Source organism: Schistocerca piceifrons, chromosome 2 (assembly GCF_021461385.2).
Source record: "Schistocerca piceifrons isolate TAMUIC-IGC-003096 chromosome 2, iqSchPice1.1, whole genome shotgun sequence".
Classification (NCBI taxonomy): domain Eukaryota; kingdom Metazoa; phylum Arthropoda; class Insecta; order Orthoptera; family Acrididae; genus Schistocerca; species Schistocerca piceifrons.
Genome location: NC_060139.1, coordinates 763776600 through 763794846, shown reverse-complemented (window position 1 = coordinate 763794846; position 18247 = coordinate 763776600). Strand labels below are relative to the sequence as shown.

The 18247-nt window shown below is 42.4% G+C and overlaps 1 protein-coding gene across 1 annotated transcript in view; it reads left to right on the top strand.

Annotated features, from left to right (window-relative positions):
* The window catches only part of LOC124775838, a 134719-nt gene that overhangs the window by 42424 nt on the left and 74048 nt on the right, over nucleotides 1-18247 (top strand). The window contains exon 4 of the mRNA XM_047250673.1: nucleotides 4599-4866. Within this exon, the coding sequence (XP_047106629.1) occupies nucleotides 4599-4866 (268 nt within the window). The remainder of the gene's footprint in view (nucleotides 1-4598; nucleotides 4867-18247) is intronic.

The following is an 18247-nucleotide window of genomic DNA, read 5'->3' as shown; positions in this document are numbered from 1 at the left end:
CGTTTCCACATTACCATAACTATTGCACTGTTTTTCGCGTCCCCGGACAAGTGTTTTGCATCGTCCACTGTTAGTCCTGCTACTTGACATCGGTGAATGATCATTGCATATCCACTTCGAACGTATTCGGTGGTTGCATTAATGTTATTGGATGATGTATAAATTTCAACGCCGCTACACTATTTTCTCAGTTGTAACTTTACCTCTGAATAAATAGGTGAGTTCTTAATACAAACCACGCTGAGTAGCGGTGCAGTCTGAGGTGGCTTGTCACGGTTCGTGCCACTGCCCCGTCGGAGATTCGAGTCCTCCCTCGGGCATAGGTGCGTGTGTGTGTGTGTCCTTAGCGTTAAATTAGTTTAAGTTAGAGTAAGTAGTGTGTAAGCCTAGGGACCAAAGACCTTAGCAGTTTGGTCCCATCGGAAATTACTACACTTTTTCATAATACAAATACCGCTTTAGTTATTCGTGTTAATCAGATCCCACATATTTTATTGTTATAGAGAAACCCACAGGTAAATAAATGTTTAGCGCTTGTCTGACGATGCCACCATTTTCCTGAAGCAGACAAACATAATCTGGTGGCCATTTTTTAAAGTGAAACTGAATGTTGCGATCTGTGGGACAGGGGAGCGTAGCCTTCCGTTGTGGGTGACACACACTCTATAAAACAAAAGTGCACAGGTACAGAAAAACAATAGAACCTTATAACTAATACAAAAAGTATACAATAACGGTAGCAAAAGAAGCAACTTATGAGTAAAAGCAACACAAACATCGTCCCGATATGATTAAAGTCTGTCACAATTAATGAAGCTACAAACTGGGCATTCATTCTGTAAATGTTGGGAAGCACTGCCGAAGGCGCGGACGGTATAGCCTGCACTGGTGAAGACAATGGTTCCACTGCCGAGCGCTGCGCTCTGACCGTGCTTCCGATATTGGGTCGAAAAGTGTATGTCGACAATGGAATTCGCACTGACTGGCGAGTTGCTCCGCTGACACTCGTTAAGGCCGTCCGGCGGCGAAGGAATACTAGGGAGTGATTCCAGTGTCACTTGGTTCGAGACTGTATCCGGCACATGTGGCGCCTCCAGATATTGCAGCGGCTGCCACTGGAACGTTGGCCTGTGGTAGAGCTGCAGGCGCCTGTCGGGACAACCCGCAGTACCGGACTGTGCAGCTTGTGGCTGCTTCGTAAGGCGCCAGCAAGAATGACACAGGACGACAGAGATATAGGTAAGTAGTAGTAGATAATTAATTGGAGGTATTACATTGGTTTCGACCTTTTAGTCATCATCGAGCAGGCTCAACGGCTCAAAATGGCTCATAACACTTCCCCATTATTGTAAAATATATTAAATAGGGCTGTGGAATGAATTGAGCCTAGCGCTTAGCACGATATCATTCAGTTCCTCCGTTTTCCCACCGCCAAAACTATTCTCCGGCTTCTGGTTTCTAGTCCACTTTCAGGAGAACGTCATCCATAAGACCGCAGAGATTTCAATGGCTGGTAGTCGCTCTGTAGATCCTCAGCCGAGAAATCTTGAGCAACTGGCCAGTGTATTGCTCTAAACACCTGTCAGTATGTTCCAGAACCTCCCTGACTTCCTGCACGTGTGGGAGCGGTCAACGCTGCAATATGTTGTTATTCAGACTTCTAACAGGTGGTCAGATTAATGTGACTGGACAATGTGTAGTGCGTCCTTCTTGTATGGCGGCAACTGTCAAGACTGCATCATACAAAAGTGGAAAACAAGAGCAGCGATACATCTGCCAAATAGAGCTTCCTGCCGAAAACAAACATCACAAAACAACGTAATTTGTCACGAAACTAAATGGATAGACCATACTCACTAATGACGGAAGCCTATACATAACAATAACAGCAGCATAAAGATAGTTTTAAAGTAGCTTTTTGTAATATATACAAATTTCTTTTATTAAAGCTGTGGCACACACCGAAGGCTTGTTAATGCAGCTCACACGCTTCACTCACGGCAAACTGATTTACAGTCAACTGGAAGAAGACATATGTTATATAATAACTAAAAGGATTGGCTCCCTTGGCTTTGTCTATTTGTTCGATCCTTGAGAGATCTCTACCAATGAGAAATGTTGTCATGAAGTAACACTTACTAAAGGCAGGCTGATACTTTACGAGACAAAAACTTGATAGCAACGTTATTTCTTGTTCTAATTTCAATCGTGTAACAAATTGTTCTTATGCTATTTCTTGGATAATGAACCATACAGCCTGCGATATAGGCCAGTGTCCATGGAATGGTGATACGTGGTACTTACCGAAATTAAGGAAACGTGGAAGGGACGACCCACCAATAAAACTTCCTTTTCACACTACCTGTTTATTTAACAATATACAATCTGTATTTTACAGATAATCGAAGCATTTAACCATAAAATTTTCTTTAACGAATGGAACAAATTTGCAAAATTCTTCTGATCTTAAACCTTACTTTGAATTTTTTTGCAAAAGAAATCTGAAGTGCTGTACTGCAAAACAGCAAACAATATGACGATGACTACAAGACGGTCGAACCAGCAGCCCACCCGTTATCCGGTAAAACAACGATGTTTACTACCGCGCTGGACAATGTCTGTCTTATCAAATTCCCTTCTGCAACGCTAAAAAAGACACAAGCACCATTGATGGTAAGGGTCATTCAATAATTCAAAACAGATGACTGAACTTTTAATTTGAAAGCTGTACGTCGAAAGGTTTGGGGTTAAGATGCGCACCTGTGCTTAAACATTAAAAAGTGAAGCAAACAATATGACAATGATAAGGCTTCCTTCAACGCAACCAACCTCTTAATTTCAATCGACAACTTAGGTGCGACTGGATCCCAACACATCCCTTTTGACAATTTTATTTTGACTACAGGCCTGGTGACAGTACGCTGTTAATATTTCCGACGTTAAACTTATTGTCAGCTATTAAGACCGCTCTGAAGGAACATCTTAAAACATTGCTTATGAGCACTTATTGAGAACTCACTCCGCAGAACCACAAAAGCCAGCTAAAATGCACGAATAATGATCCAGTCTTTCAAACACAGAAACGAACAGTTTACTATAACAGGTTGTTCAGATTAAAACTAATGACTGAGAAATGCAATTACAATCAAAGAACTGAACCGGTTAGCATCTAAATCTGACAACAAGACCCTTGTTTTGTTTAACGGCAACCTGTGCCATAGTACAATTGTTCCGGCTTTATTTGCGACAAAGAGCTGATTACTTAGAATATTAATGATCGGCTACAAACCAGAGAGGAAACGCAATATAATATTGGGACAAAATTTCAAACGACCACTAGTGTCTTAGTACAATACCACTGTCTATATTTACGACCAAAGAGCCGACCGAGTAAAACTCTAAGGGTCAGATACAAACCACAGAATAATAAGGAGACAGGTAGACAATGAAATAAATCACCACGAGGATTACAGGCTGTTACTACCCCAGCTCGTGGCTTCGGCCGCTCGGACCTCGTGATCACCTGTTGTCGCGGCGCTACCGTCAATCCCCAAACTTCGTGTCCCACTCTCGTGCCAGTGAACCCCGTATATCTATCGGCAAGCAAAGACCTTCTAAGGACACAACCGACAGATACCAGCTCTTCCTCATAGATATTTGCAATGGGGCCGTAAGAGAGATAGTCGATCCTGAGCCAGTGGCGCCAGACCTGGTCTACTAACTCAATGGCGCCACGGCTCAAAATCTCATTCTGATGTTAAGTTTATCGCTGTTCTCATTTCTGCTACTTCTCATCGCTTTCGTCTTTCTTCGATTTGTTCTCAATCCGTATTGTGTTTTCATTAGACTGTTCGTCTCGTTCTACAGATTCTGCAATTCTTCTTCACCTTCGCTGCAGATAGCAATGTCGTCAAAGAATCTTACGACTGATTTCCTTTCACCATGAATTTTAACCCCACTGTTAAACCTTTCTTCCATTTTCTTTCATTTCCGTCATTGATTATTCTGTGTATACTATTACATGTAAATTGAAGGTGGAGGGGGAGAGAGAAAGGAAAGGAAGGGGAAGGGACTATTGATGTCAGCTGCATCGCGACATGTTGCGGAACCAGCGGCGGCGAGTGAAACTATATGCCAGACCGAGATTCAAACGTGCATACTAGGCAGCTGCGTTAACCATTGCCTCATCCGGACACAGTGTTTATCGCAGCCACGCGGACTATCCCAGGAGGCCTCTCGACTGCCCCACACTGCCATCTAGCGTTACCTACCCACAGCCTCTGACCACAGCCCACAGCCCCTGCTCGCTACTTGGAGTATCGCACAGGAGGTCAGACGTAATCGAGCGTCCCTACTGAAGACGGTGGATTCGCTGCCCATCGAGGCGAATCAATTATATGTGTAGATTTGCACTGCAGGGAGAAAAGACTGCACCCCTGACTAACACTTCTTGTCCGAGCGATTGTTTCTTTGTCCTCCAGTGTCATCTTCGAGAGGATATAATATATGAATATATACTTTAAGGGACGTGAACATAAAACACAGTATTGTGCATAATCGTGCATTACATCCACCTGTCGCTCTGAATGACGCTACAGGGGCCTGCACGTGTGGACACGGCGCCCGCCGCCGCCAGAGCCGCGACCGCAGGCGGGCGGCGCTACGTTGAGCGAGCTGCACCTGGGGGCGGCCAGTGCGACGCTGGAGGACTTGCAGGCGCTGCTGCAGGGCCTGCCCGCGCTGCGCCTGCTGCGCCACTACCAGCTGGTGCGCGCCCTTCACGCGGTGCACGCCGAGCAGGCGCGCCGCGGGGACCGCCTGCCGCAGTACCGCCTCACCAACCTAGACGTCGACTTCTCTCATGTGGTAAGGCCCCGCGACGGAACAGCACTGCTACCCAAGTCTCACTACCTCACGCGGTCTTCTGAATTATTGTGTCCCAAATAGTTGTATGATGGGCGAGTCCTAACTAGGACTGTTGATATTTTTAAAAATATCGGGAATCCGATACATCGATATTAAAGAAAATATCATTATCAGCTGTCGGTATATAGAAGGAAAGTATTAAGTCAAACGTTGCAGTTTCTGTTAGTAGCTCTGAGCGCCGATTACGTCAACATTTTCCCAAAGACGTCTCCGCCCACCGCAAAGGCCTATGTTGTCATTTAGATTTTTGTTCATCATTTTCAGCAACTGTTTTTGTAGAATGCCGATGTGAAGAAATAGCACGCTAGTTGCGTTAAAAATTGGTGTGCTATTTCTCTACATCGGAAATCTTGTTATTCCATTCCCACAGCCTTCCCCCAGCGCACTCGGACTTCTTCTTTGTCCTATACTTGCTTCACACAGTCAAAGAAAGACTGGACGTGGTGACAGTTCAAAAAGTAGTTAGACTCCTTCATACAGTGCAAATAAAATTATATTCTACTACAATTCCGAAAGAACACTTTCAAATATTAACAGAATAATACGAAAAAAATATAAAATAAACATGTAGGCACACGATATTGCCATTTCGATATCGATATATCGATATTCTGGGGAAAAATGTCGTTTATGTACAGCAAAACTTTCTAGAAAAAAGCCCTGCAAACATACAGGAGGTGGACTAAAATTTGGAAAGACTAAAACGAACCCTTTGGCATTCACAACAGCTTCCAGTTGTCTCTAAATGGATAAATACGTATACTGCATCGCTGTCAAGGAAACTTTGTACTATTTTTCTTGAAAAATAGTATTACGTTCAGGTAACGGCGATGAAAGCGGATATAGAGATCACACGTCGCTCTGTCGAAAGTAGGCCACAAGGACTGAGTCTGTAATATTCAAATTGGTGGCTGGAAATATGGAAAAACTAAAACGCAACACTTTACCATGCCTAATATAGTGAGTGAAACCCTTTGGCATTCACAACAGCTTGCAGTCGTCTCGGAATGGATAAATAAGGGTCCTGCATGGCTGTCATGGGGATCTTGTACCATTTTTCCTGAGAAGTAGTGGTACGTTCAAGCAACCAGTCTGTAATAATGCGAGCTGTGTCCGCAGGGGACCTGTCGTCTCACAAAACAGCATCGCAACTGGTGAACAAACATTGTACCATCGCATGGACGTGATCAGTCGAAAAGGTTGCATAATACGTCCTTACAGAGAAAGCTTGAGGCCCATGTAATACACCAGCACATATCACCGAACCATGTTTCACTCTTGGGACGTAAACGCGATCAGAAGTTGCAGTGTGAAAGAAGAATGATCCGACCAAATCCATTGCTCCTAACTCCAGGTTTTATGGCTTTGGCAGTGCGGTTTTCTATCAGGGCATTCGTATCGCCGGTAAGTCATTTTGGAATTCCAGATCGCCCTTTAGTTCCTTACTCATGCAGCGCCCTTCGTGTTGTCTTGGTGCTGACACTGTTCGTGAGCGTGACATTCAATTCTGCAGTGGATTTCGTATCTATCGGCTCCTTATTTTTTGTCAAAATCCTCTTCAAGATGACTCATCATAAACTTTCCCTAGCATTGTGACTTAGGGAATTCAGTTTTTTCTGCTTTTGCAGTAAGCGGTATATGTCTTCGACACAATGTCTCCTGAAACACCAAACACTTTGGCTGCTTTGGTTACGGAACCACTCATCATACTAGCACCAACAATTTGTCCATGTTTGAATTCGCTTATCTCCAACATAATGCACTCACAACAAACCAAAACACACCGACTGTCCGGTCAGGATAGTGTAGCTGCTTTCCAACTCCGCCTCTCCCCCCCCGCCAGGTCTTGAACTTTGAATTGGCATTTTTGGGGTAAGCAAAACATAACCAGCTTTGTCGAAAATTTTCTTAACAACAGGACACTCAGTACGTTGACGGAAATTGATAGTGTCCAAGTTCCTTTGCGTAATCATCTATAGACCACGGAGAGACAATCAGTGGCAGCACGTGGGTCATGGAAGGAGGCCCGAACGCCCGGCCGGGACAGCGGCGTCAAGCTGTCGGTGCCTTGCACAAGAGCTATGTCAGTGTCAGTGAATGCTGACGGCTGCAGATCGTTGTCAACGCCACTCTGCGAGACTATTGCGCGACGCTCCCGTCTGTGAGTATAGAACTGTGGAGAGTTTGAGAGGAACAAGAGGCTCCGAACTCGGACGTCGACATCTGAGAGGTGATAAATGAATCAATTGTGGCTCTTGAGCAGATAATAAACGGAAGTATGATTTGGCCGCGCGACAGTCTAATTGCTCAAAAAGGGCCTTCGCGCTGACCTACGGGGTGCGTGTAAATAGGGCCTAGGTGAATATTTTGTGTCCTACTGCTGGCTGCGATGCGACATAGCAGTGGTTGCCGCAAAACTGGGTCGGACCTTGTGCGACGGTTTGCTGCTAAGACGTTACACTAATGGTAACCAGTACACCAGTGATTCGGTCAGTTGTGATGAAACTGAAAGAATATCGTACTTTGGTACCATTACGACATTTTCTCCAAAATTGATTGGTATGATCCTTCGAGAATTTCTATAAATGGACCACTTCGTCTTCTGGTGCTCAAAATGAACTCAGTTAGTCACCTGGAGACAAATGCACTTACATTGCGTCATGAGTTTCTTCATACCAGCGTAATTAGGCATCTATGTCCTATTTGTGAGGTTATCTTATACCTAAGTCTATAGCTCTGTCCATTAACCACCGAGCGAGATGGCGCAGTGGTTAGTACAGTGGACTCGGACTTTGGCGGACGACGGTTCAAATCCCCGTCTAGACACCTCGATTTAGGTTTCCGTGATTTCTCCAAATTGCCCCAGGAAAATGCCGAAATGGTTCCTCTTGAAGGACACGGCAAATTTCTTTCCCTTGCCTCCTAAATTCGAGTTTGAGCTCCGTTTCTACAGACTTCGGTGCTGTCAGGACGCTAAACACTTATCTTCTTTCCGGTTTGTTTATTAAGCGCGCCATTCAGTCAGTTCGCAATTCGTCAGTCTCATGACTTCCACTGTCGAAGTGTCAAATACTCACGTATTACCATAGCCTTCGATGGACGAAAGTGTAGTGGATTGGTAATGGTCCGTTGACTCTAGCAAAACGTCGTTTTCCATCTGCCCGCTTTGTGTAGTGCTCATTTCTGTTTCGGGTATTATTTCTAGTGACGTTAGTACTATGTTACCAGTGATAAAGTACGCATAGAATTTTTCACGTCCTGCTACCGTTGAGAGTGACGTCTTGCTTTTCATTTTTTATGATTAATTTCAATCGCGCCTTAAAAACATATTTTGAATTGTGTAAAATTCTTCAGAGCAATATCATTCCATTATTTTTCATTTCAACCCTACGTCCTCTCATTGAAAGAAACCAACCTTGTGGATAAAGAGTGAAGGGCGCTAATGTTATCGAATAGAAAATTTTTCTCCGCAGACACACCATACATACACTGAGGTGGCAAAAGTCATGTAATACCCCCTAATATCGTGTCGGACCTCCTTTTGGATGGCGTAATGCAGCAACTCGGCGTGGCGTGGCCTCGACAAGTCCTTGAAAGTCATGCTGCCTCTACAGCCGTCCATAACTGAAATAGTGTTGCTGGTGCAGGATTTCGTGGACGAGCTGACGTCTCGATTATGTGCCATAAATGTTCGATGGGATTCATGTCGTACCATCTGGGTGGCCAAATTATTCGCTCTAATTGTCCAGAATGTCCTTCAAACCAATCGCGAACAACTGTAGCCCGGTGACATGGCGCATTCTCATCTATTCAAATTCCATCGTTGTTTCGGAATATGAACTCCATGAATGACTGAAAATTCTGTGCTAAGTAGCCGAACATTAACATTGCCAGTCAGTAATCCATTTACATGCAGACCACCCTATTACGGAGCCGCCAACAGCTTGCACAGTGCCTTGTTGGCAACCAGGGCCCATGGCTTTGTGGATGAGTCGTGGCGGACTGGCGCCAGCACCGGGTACGCTCTTTACATCGTTGCGATCGATTTAGGAAGTTATATGTGATCTTTGGATATCGTGTGGCTTTCTTCCGGGTGGCGGACTTCAAGAACTGGCCGTCAGGTTTCGAAAAGAAAACACTGAAAGACTTGGGACGTCTCCGCAGAAAGCAGTGTCGACTGCGACCGGGTGTGCCCTATCAGCGTGATGTGCGGCGGAGTTGTATTGGTCGGCAAATCTGTATTTTGGGGCAGCTCGGAGATCCAGGTTTCATGATTTATATCAAGGGAAAGGTCCCTGAAGTAAAGTGGTTAAGCCGCTTGAGCCGCTGAGTTGTGCTGTGTGCAAACATCAAGTAAGTTGGCTTTTAGGGTACGTGACTGAGCGACGTGTTAAAAGGCGTTTCACTCGCTAGATGATTGTGGAACAGCCGTTAATCGAAAAGTATGTGGATGAGCTCCGTGTGAGCTGATTAAGTGTTGGCTTCGCAGTGAAGTCTTAGTTATAACTGTACTGCTTGTTCTCTAATTGATTATTAAGGGTATTAAGCGATTGAAAACTGCACCTAAGTGATATTACTATTATCGATGAATCGTCCTTAAATGGTTTCAATTTAAAGGTCAGTGATTGCTGTGGACGGAACATTTTGTAGACTGATGCACGTATGTCTGGTGCTAGGATTCTGCCCTGTATTTTTGTTTGTGTTTCAGAGAGTCGCAATTGCCCTGTGTTTGTGAAAGCTGCTGTAAGTGCCAACGCCTTGGCGGGGAGTGAGGTGTAACCCGCAGCCTAGGTCCTGCTGTGTTTACGCATCCATCCCACGGCTGGATTGCTTTGGGCGAAGGCCCCATATCCAAAGTGTAGCATATGTTTCCTTTCCGCCAAGGCGGGTAAAACGCGTTTTGTGATTTGATTAAGATTTTCTGATGTTTAAAGAAATGTTTTTCTTTTGGGTTACATAAAGATAGACCTGCAACTAAGTAAACGTTAGTGACCACAGGAGGTGTAAAGTAATTAAATTCTCTCTATCTATTGTCATGTAATTTTGAGCTAATTGCAGTGATCTGTTTCTGTAGAAATACACAGTCCACAGTGCCTGTTGTGTCGGTGTCAAATTTCTATTCAATTTACATCGTGTAATCACGTAAAGTGTAATCTGGGTTTGTTCCATGACAATCTTTCTTGCTGCTATTACATATCCATGTTCTAGTGAATTATTGTTTTGGTTAACCAGGTGAGTTTTAAGTGTTGTTTGTGCCGTGTAGTAATCAAATGCAATTAAGTGGCTGGCTCACTTTGATAATAACTGTACTGTCAGTTGTAAGCTTTTGTTAAGTGTGGCGAAGCCATGGCAATACAGTGTTTTCCGGTTGTTTCTTAACTGATTTCATATGCATTTTATGGTTATACTTGTTGCGTTCTGATAACTGTCTTGTTTCAACAAGAACTTATACTAATTGACCGCTGCATTGTGCTGAAGATTGTGGGGACTTATCTGAAGGAACCTTATGTTAATAAATTATGTGTAAATGAAAGTATGACTACCAGACATGATTGGCCATCCCGTTTCCCGTCCTGATAATACTGGTGGTATGGATAATGCAAGGTCGTATTAAAGGGGCCACGTACCACTGGAGTCTGTGGAGTCTGCACCACACTCGAAACCTACCGTCAGCTGTCACCCCCTGAAATTGCGACTATCAGACTAGGACATGGTCTTTCAGTCGTCTAAGACCCAATCGATATGGTCACGACCCCAGAAGAGCCGTTGTAGGCGATATCGAGCTGTTAATAGAGGCAGTGGCGTCGGTCGCCAGCTGCCATAACCTATTAAAGCCAAATCGTCGTACGTCCCACATTGATTCCTGTGGTTATTTCACGCATTATTGCTTTCTGTTAACACTGAAAATTCTACCAAAACGATACTGCTCTCGATCGTTACGTCCGCCAGCCATTGCATTTTCCGTGGTAATTCCCGAAATTTCTTATTTTCGCCGCGCTCTTGGTACTGTGAATCTCGGGGTATTGAACTCCCTTACGATCTTCGAAACGGAATAACCCATGCGTCTAGCTCCAACTGCCATTCCGCTTACAATGTCTGTTAATTACCGTCGTGCAGACATAATCATGTAATAAACCTGTTCACATGAATCACCCGAGTACAAACGGCAGGTGCACCAATGCACTCCCCTTTTATAGCTTGTGCAGACGATTCTACCACCATCTGTCTATGTGTATATCGCTATCACACGACTAATTTCACGTCAGTTTAAAGTGCAGCACGGATTTTTACTGATGTGCATAAGTTTTTTGCACAGTACACGGAAAAAAGTAGCAGCAGTGACAAAATGAAATAGCGCCTTTCTAATGAGCCACTGGAGACAACGTGCTCTTCACATCAGAACTATCAAAAAATCCTGATGTATCTCTGAAAGTTGGTTGAATCTGGAGTCATTATCAGTGTTGTCAAAGACGTGCTATATTTCAGAGCGAGGCAATGGAGCGAAATGTTTGAGTACGTGAGGGACATGATTGTGGACTCTCATAGTTGGTTTACTGAAAAATTTTAGTAGTAAATGCTCCAGGATTACTGATGATAAACATCCAATTAAAAGGTCATTTCCTCATATGAACTTCAGCACTGCAAGCAACACGTCACGAGACACCTCTGGCCAGTATTCACAACACTGTACTTCATCTTCTTAAAGGAGATGCCGTCGTTAACATGAAGACAAATTTGTTAAAATCTCAGATATGTTCGGTGTATTTGCGTTAGCCTTTGAAAAAAACTTAAGAAATTAAACAAAAAACCAGTATTTACAATCCACAGTATTATGTGAGCATTATCTATTATGGTGTAACGCACCGTCCATGCTGAAATGCACTACATTAACGTGTCCTTTCAGTCTGAATTTTTATAATTTTTGTATTTAACCATCGAGTGGGCGCCCCTGTGTATAAAGTGCCCCAACCAAAAATAAAATGATTTTGTGCGGTTCCATTTTTGTTTCACAACTGCAAACCTGTATCGATTCCTTCAGTATTTCTTCACGTAACACAGCGATAAATTGTGTTGTCGTACGTCCAAGTGAGCAGAAGTAATATACAATACGAAGATAGCTAGGCGAGATATAATTTACGATCAATTAAAAAAATGACGGATCTAGCAACATAATCCAACATTGAGGCAGTTGTCTTCGAGATAATTCGTGATCGAATAAGGAGCTGACCGAGATCTGATGCAACTGCACTGCTTAATGCTTCGAATGCGTCATTACTGTCCCTTTAACAGCTGTCCTTAAAACAGAGAGTTATAGTGAAAATTTCAATATTGTCTTATAAAACAGTAGCTTAGCTCATATTATGTAAGTTTATTTCCTCCTTGTTTAAATAAACTAAGATTAAACTGTGATTTTGATCGTACTTGACTTACCTAGCTAACATAAGGAAACCTATTCTTTTCATGGGTACAAAGTGCGCCACGCTCCCGCTCGTGATATTTAAAACGACGCGACCGCACGAGGGTTAGTTATAAACGGAGAAAAAATTTCACGTTGTTCTAATGTGCTCATCTATGACTTACACACATATCACGTGTGTTCTCCCCGCCGCATCCTTTTTTGTTATTTTCGGACAACGTTGACAAACTACATTTTCGGTGAGAGGTATGCGTGAGTCCATAACATTTTATTATTGCTTCTAGTATGCATGATATTAGCGTTCGTAATGTAAGATTTCTGTGAAATCATTACTGTTACTGCCTTTTTGTTGAAACCTAGACCTGAAGATGATCTGCAGCGCATATTGAATCCGGCTGTCGGTAAACAAAAAGTTGTGACGCAAACGGTGTTTGTGTGTTTCTTGTAACAAAAGGTTCAAGATTCCTACGACATGGTATCAATTGTGATGCTACAGTTACGTAAAAAGCGTCTGCCACGCGAGACGATGTCTCTTCCATGCCGCCTACTACTCTTTTCTGCGTCACCTAGGGGATTGAATACCATAGAGAACTAACACCGTGACTATGGTGAAGAAAACTGAACAGGCCTACATCATGTTTGTGTAAGCAAAATAAATTGGCGCCTTAATGACAACATGTAAGGACGTTACGAGATAACATTCAACTGTTAGAGTCTAGCAGCTATAATCAGAAACCACGTTACTTCTGAGTATAGCTCACAAACAGTTTATGTACTTGGTCTGTCTAGTGGAGAATGCCTGCACAAGACAAGGCTGGTAACACTACAGCGTAGCACTGTGGTGAGCGTAAAATAACTTGCCACAGCCTATCACCATGTATATCTCATCTCTTTCTGCGTCATTCCACCATCTTCACAGGCTTTTTGTAAGTACATTCAGTCACTTGTTAAAGACAAATCTTCCGGTCCAGACTGTTAGTAAATTAGCTTCCGTAACGAGTATCCTGTTGAAGCAGCAACAACTTTCACAGTTCATATACAACTTCACAGTCGACGAAAAATCCATACCGAAAGTCTGGAAAGTGCTAGAGTCATACCAGTAAACAAGAAAGGAAAAAAAATTAATCTGTAGAATTATGGATTCATGCCACTGACCTCGATTTGTTGTATGATCCTGGAATATACTGGATTATTCAGCTCTGCCTACCAATCGGCAGCAGAGAAAGGCAATCAATACTGACTTTACTGTAGTTGAAAGTGAACATATTTCATCTCTTAGCACTTTTGGCACACTAACAGATCATATGACCTGGATGGCCATATAGGGCAGCAACCAGACTCACCTCTACTAAGAACTCTGTCAGACGTAGTGTAAATGTACACCAAGGTTTGGCTGGCTGTATAGGCAGTTGCTCCACACCATTGAAAGTAACTGTGTGTTCCTCCTCCGTTAATGCTGTAGCAAATGTTTTCAAAATGTTGACAATTTAACGATCCGAAATCAGCATCTGATTAAAGACGATGGGACCAATAATGTGGCGTGCAGACAGTGGACACCAAACGCCATACATCATTCAATGGCGTTTGGTGGAAGTTACGAGGATTCTCCGCTGCCCAGAGCCTGTGATTCAGTGAGTTGACATAACCATTCAGTTGACACCAGACCTCGTAAGACATAAAGAATATATCTATGTTGAAGGCGTTCATTGTTATCTCAGTGGAAAGCCAAAACTGAGGAGCATCCGCTGGTTTTAATGCATGAACCACAGACACTCGGTAGGGACGAATGTGCAGGTCCAGACTGAGCATTCGTCTTCATGTCTGTGTCTTGCGACAGGCATCATATTGATTTGGTAGGACACTGAAACATTTACCGGTGAACCGCAGCCACATTTTAAAGTGTTCAGGTACATTTTAGAGTTTTTTGACATGTTAAAAACACATCCCTTCTAACGCCACTTTCGGACTAAGCGTTGCGTGGCACTCTTTGCTGTCACTTTGACACAATTACACTTCTCAGAAAACAGCTGACCACACCGTTCCCACGTCTTTCTTGTGACGTAAGTTTCTACAACGAACACCCACTGCTCCACGGCTGCTACGGCCGCAGGTTCGAATCCTGCCTCGGGCATGGATGTGTGTGATGTCCTTACGTTATTTAGGTTTAAGTAGTTCTAAGTCTAGGGCATTGATGACCTCAGATGTTAAGTCCCATATTGCTTAGAGCCATTTGAACCATTTATTTGAACGCGCTGCTCCACTGTAACAGTCTCCTTTGCACTGCTCCATTCACACTGATACAGCCTCCACTACGCTCTCAAGCGGTGTGCATCGTGTGGCGGGCATACCTTCACATTCAATCATAACCACTCGTCTTGACCACTTGTATTTACCCCATCTTTTATTAGTCCTAAAGAAAAAAATTACAGGAAATTTTTGTTTAGGATATGCTTTTGCTACAGGTTATAGTTTTCGAATTATTCAATGAAAATGTACAAAGCTTTTCTTGAATAATTCTAAAGCCGTGGCCTCCAGCAAATACATATGTATTGAATTTCTTACAAACCTGCCCAGTTCGCTTTGTCTGAGGCCTAATAATTTCACATAGCAAGTGTGAAAATATGAAACTGTTTCACATGGTTTTTGAAACCACCGTGTGTTGCACAAATCCCGGCAGCAGAAAGCAGCTGAATCACGCTGTATACTGTTTCATAACATTATGATGTACCTAAAAGGAAACGAACTGTCGACGTTTAATCAGCACGGAGTCAGAAAATATCGTTGTGTGAAACACAACTGACCCTTTGTTCACATGAAGTAGTTAGTGATGTCAACAAGGGATTTCAAATTTCTAGATTGGCAGAAGGCTTTTGACACCTCTCTTCGCAAGCGACTTCTAATCAAATTGCACGCCTATGCAGTATCGTTCCAGTTGCGCCACTGGCATCGTGACTTCCGTAGTAAATGACCGGAACTAATCTAACAGGAACGACGTGAAATCAGTTGTTTCCCAATGGCGTATTACAATCTGTTTGCTGTTCTTTATATAAATGAATTCAGAGAGTTCCACGCATATAATACTGTAATTTGCAGTCCAGTCAAGTCATCAGAAGTTCAAAACTAATTGCCACATGATTTACATAATTGAACCGTTTATTGTTACAGTATTTTTTTTTTAATTTTTTTACAGACTGGACGATGGATTCAAGCCGGAACCAGTCGTTGTCAAATGAGTAGTCATGTGCGATCAAGATGGGAATTTTTGAATAAAGTTGCGAACATTATCGCCGCGTCGTTTAAGGACTTTGTCATCATCTGATAAATTTCGGCCACACGATAAGTCAAGCTGATTTGAAGGTTATTGATTCAAGTAAATACCAGCCACTATGGATTTTAATTAAGATAAACCTGAATTACAACCATCGCACGGGAATGTTGTGTGGAAAGATAATCAAAGACTGCGCTTTGTTGGAAGGACACGTGGAGGATGCAACAAATCTATTATACTATCTACAGCACTTTTGTCCGTAATCTGATAGAGTATCGATGTGCTGTATGGGGGTCTTGCCAGATAGGATTCAGGACGATATCGAAAGAATCCAATTAACTGTAGCTCGTTTTGTGTTATTGTGAAATAGGGGAGTTTCACGTATATGATAGACGATCTGGGAGGTAATTACTAAAACACTTTTCTCGTTATGGTGAGTTCTTTTCACGAAATTTCTATCTCAAGGTTCTCCTACGAATGTGAAAATTCTTAATTAATTTAAAATACTAGTTAGAGTTCTCAAATGAAACCCAACTGTTTCTCTTGCTATCTCTCTGGTTTAATAATGGAACTGACCTTGTGGTGGTCAGAGCGTAAATGTAACAAATTAATTAATTCAAAAGGCTGAGCCTTGGAAGCATGTAATACGTGATTATACTCTCTAAATGGTTGTCGGCAGGGCAGATTCATAACATGGAAAGGTCAAAGTAACATTCGGTGGAATTGAAACCAAAGGCGATAAAATGAAGAATGCAAGATGAATTTCACTCTTAAAGGCAGAGGAAAGCGCGGATAGGTGGAAAGAGTGTATTGAAAGCCTTTACGAGGCCAGGTGCTGTGTAACGACGTGAGGGGAGAAGAAATGGGGACTGATGTGGAAGACGTAGAAGATCTAGTATTAGAGTCAGAGTTTAACAGAGATTTGCAGAACTTGTGATCAGACAAGTAGGAAGCCATAAACAACAGTTCTTCGGAATTTCTAAAATCATTTATGGTAGCTGTAATGAAACGACCAAGTTGGGGTGTAGTATTTGGAGACTGCAAACGTACCAGAAGACTTTTGGAAAGAAATAAACCACACAATCCTGAACATAACAAGTGAACGTAAGTGCGAGAACTATCGCACAATCAGCTTAACACCTCACGTGGAAAACAAAATTGAGGGTCTGTTAGATGGCGATTTATTTGACTTTAGGAAACTTAACGACACCAGAGAGACAAATTTGACTTTGCGATTGATATTGGAAATAAGATTTAACCAAAATCAAGACTCTTTCCTATGATTTATCGACCTGGAAAAAATGTTCGACAGTGTAAAATGCTGCAAGACGTTCAGAATCCTGAGAAAAATTGGAGTAATAGCGGAAATGAAAGAATGTTTCAAGAGTGGGATTAAAATTCAAGGTGAGTATATCTATGATAATATTGGCTGATGACATTGCTATCGTCGGTGAAAGAATTACAGCACATACAAAATGGAATTAACAGTTTTCCAATCATGGAATATGGATTAAAGGTAATCCGAGTTCGAAGAATGTACCTTGAAGTAGCAGAAATAAGACTAATGATAATCTTAACATCAAAAATGATGACCACAAAGCTGATAAAAGGATAGAATTTAACTACTACGAACTGGAATCTATCCAACAGAATGTTGGATACTAGCGCTACAATGTAATGAAGAGATTTCAACCGCAGAGGTCAGAAGACTGAAGCACAAGAAAGATTAAAAGAAAACTCTTTAGTGTAAAAGGGATTTTCCTTGTAGGGACAACCCATGGTAAGCACACGTTTATGCTGTCTTTATTAGATCGAAAACTGCAATATAATCGAAACAACATAAACGCATCTGACAGCGATAATAAATGTATCTCCACTGGTTTGTCTACAAGTATTAACTCACTATTGGCTACTCTTACAGGCCTTGACTGAATTCCAATCTTTACCTCCGACAAGCATTTGTGGTGCATTCGGTTCCAGATCGCTGAACTCGCTTTAACGAAGCGTAACAAGAAAAAAAAAAAAAAAAAAAAAAAGAAGCGTCACCTGGCGGTCGCGAACAGTTGTAACAAAAAAAGGGTAGCATAATAAACTATGTTTCTTAGAATATACAAGGCCTGACATGTGAGAAAGGATAATGAGGAGGTGTCTCTGTGATTCCGATGGAGTCACTCGTGGGCCAAAATTTAATTTTCTAACAGTTTTTCTTTATTTCAACAAGAAGTTAGTTGAGGGAACAGTGATGGTGCTCGAGCTAATCAGCAATGGAAATGCCATCAACTGTATGGGAGTTCACTGTTTAAACCTCACACTATGATCAAAGTACCGTCTGTCAAAGAGAAGCGAAAAAAGTTAAGAAACTTTATGTCATCTATTAGTTCCTTTTAACATTTTCAAGCTAATACTTCTTGTAATACACAAACAGAAACAAATTTAAATTCTAGTGGCCTCTGAACACTGCACAGATGCGGAGGGCAAGTATCGAGTGGCTACACTAATCTGTATGGCCATCTTGTGAGAAACCGTTTATAGAATCTACACTGCATCATTCCAACCAAATTTCCAATTGATTCGAAAAATAATATATAAAGTGAATTCGCTCAGAACCACTGGAATAAAGAGGGCAGTTAGTGATA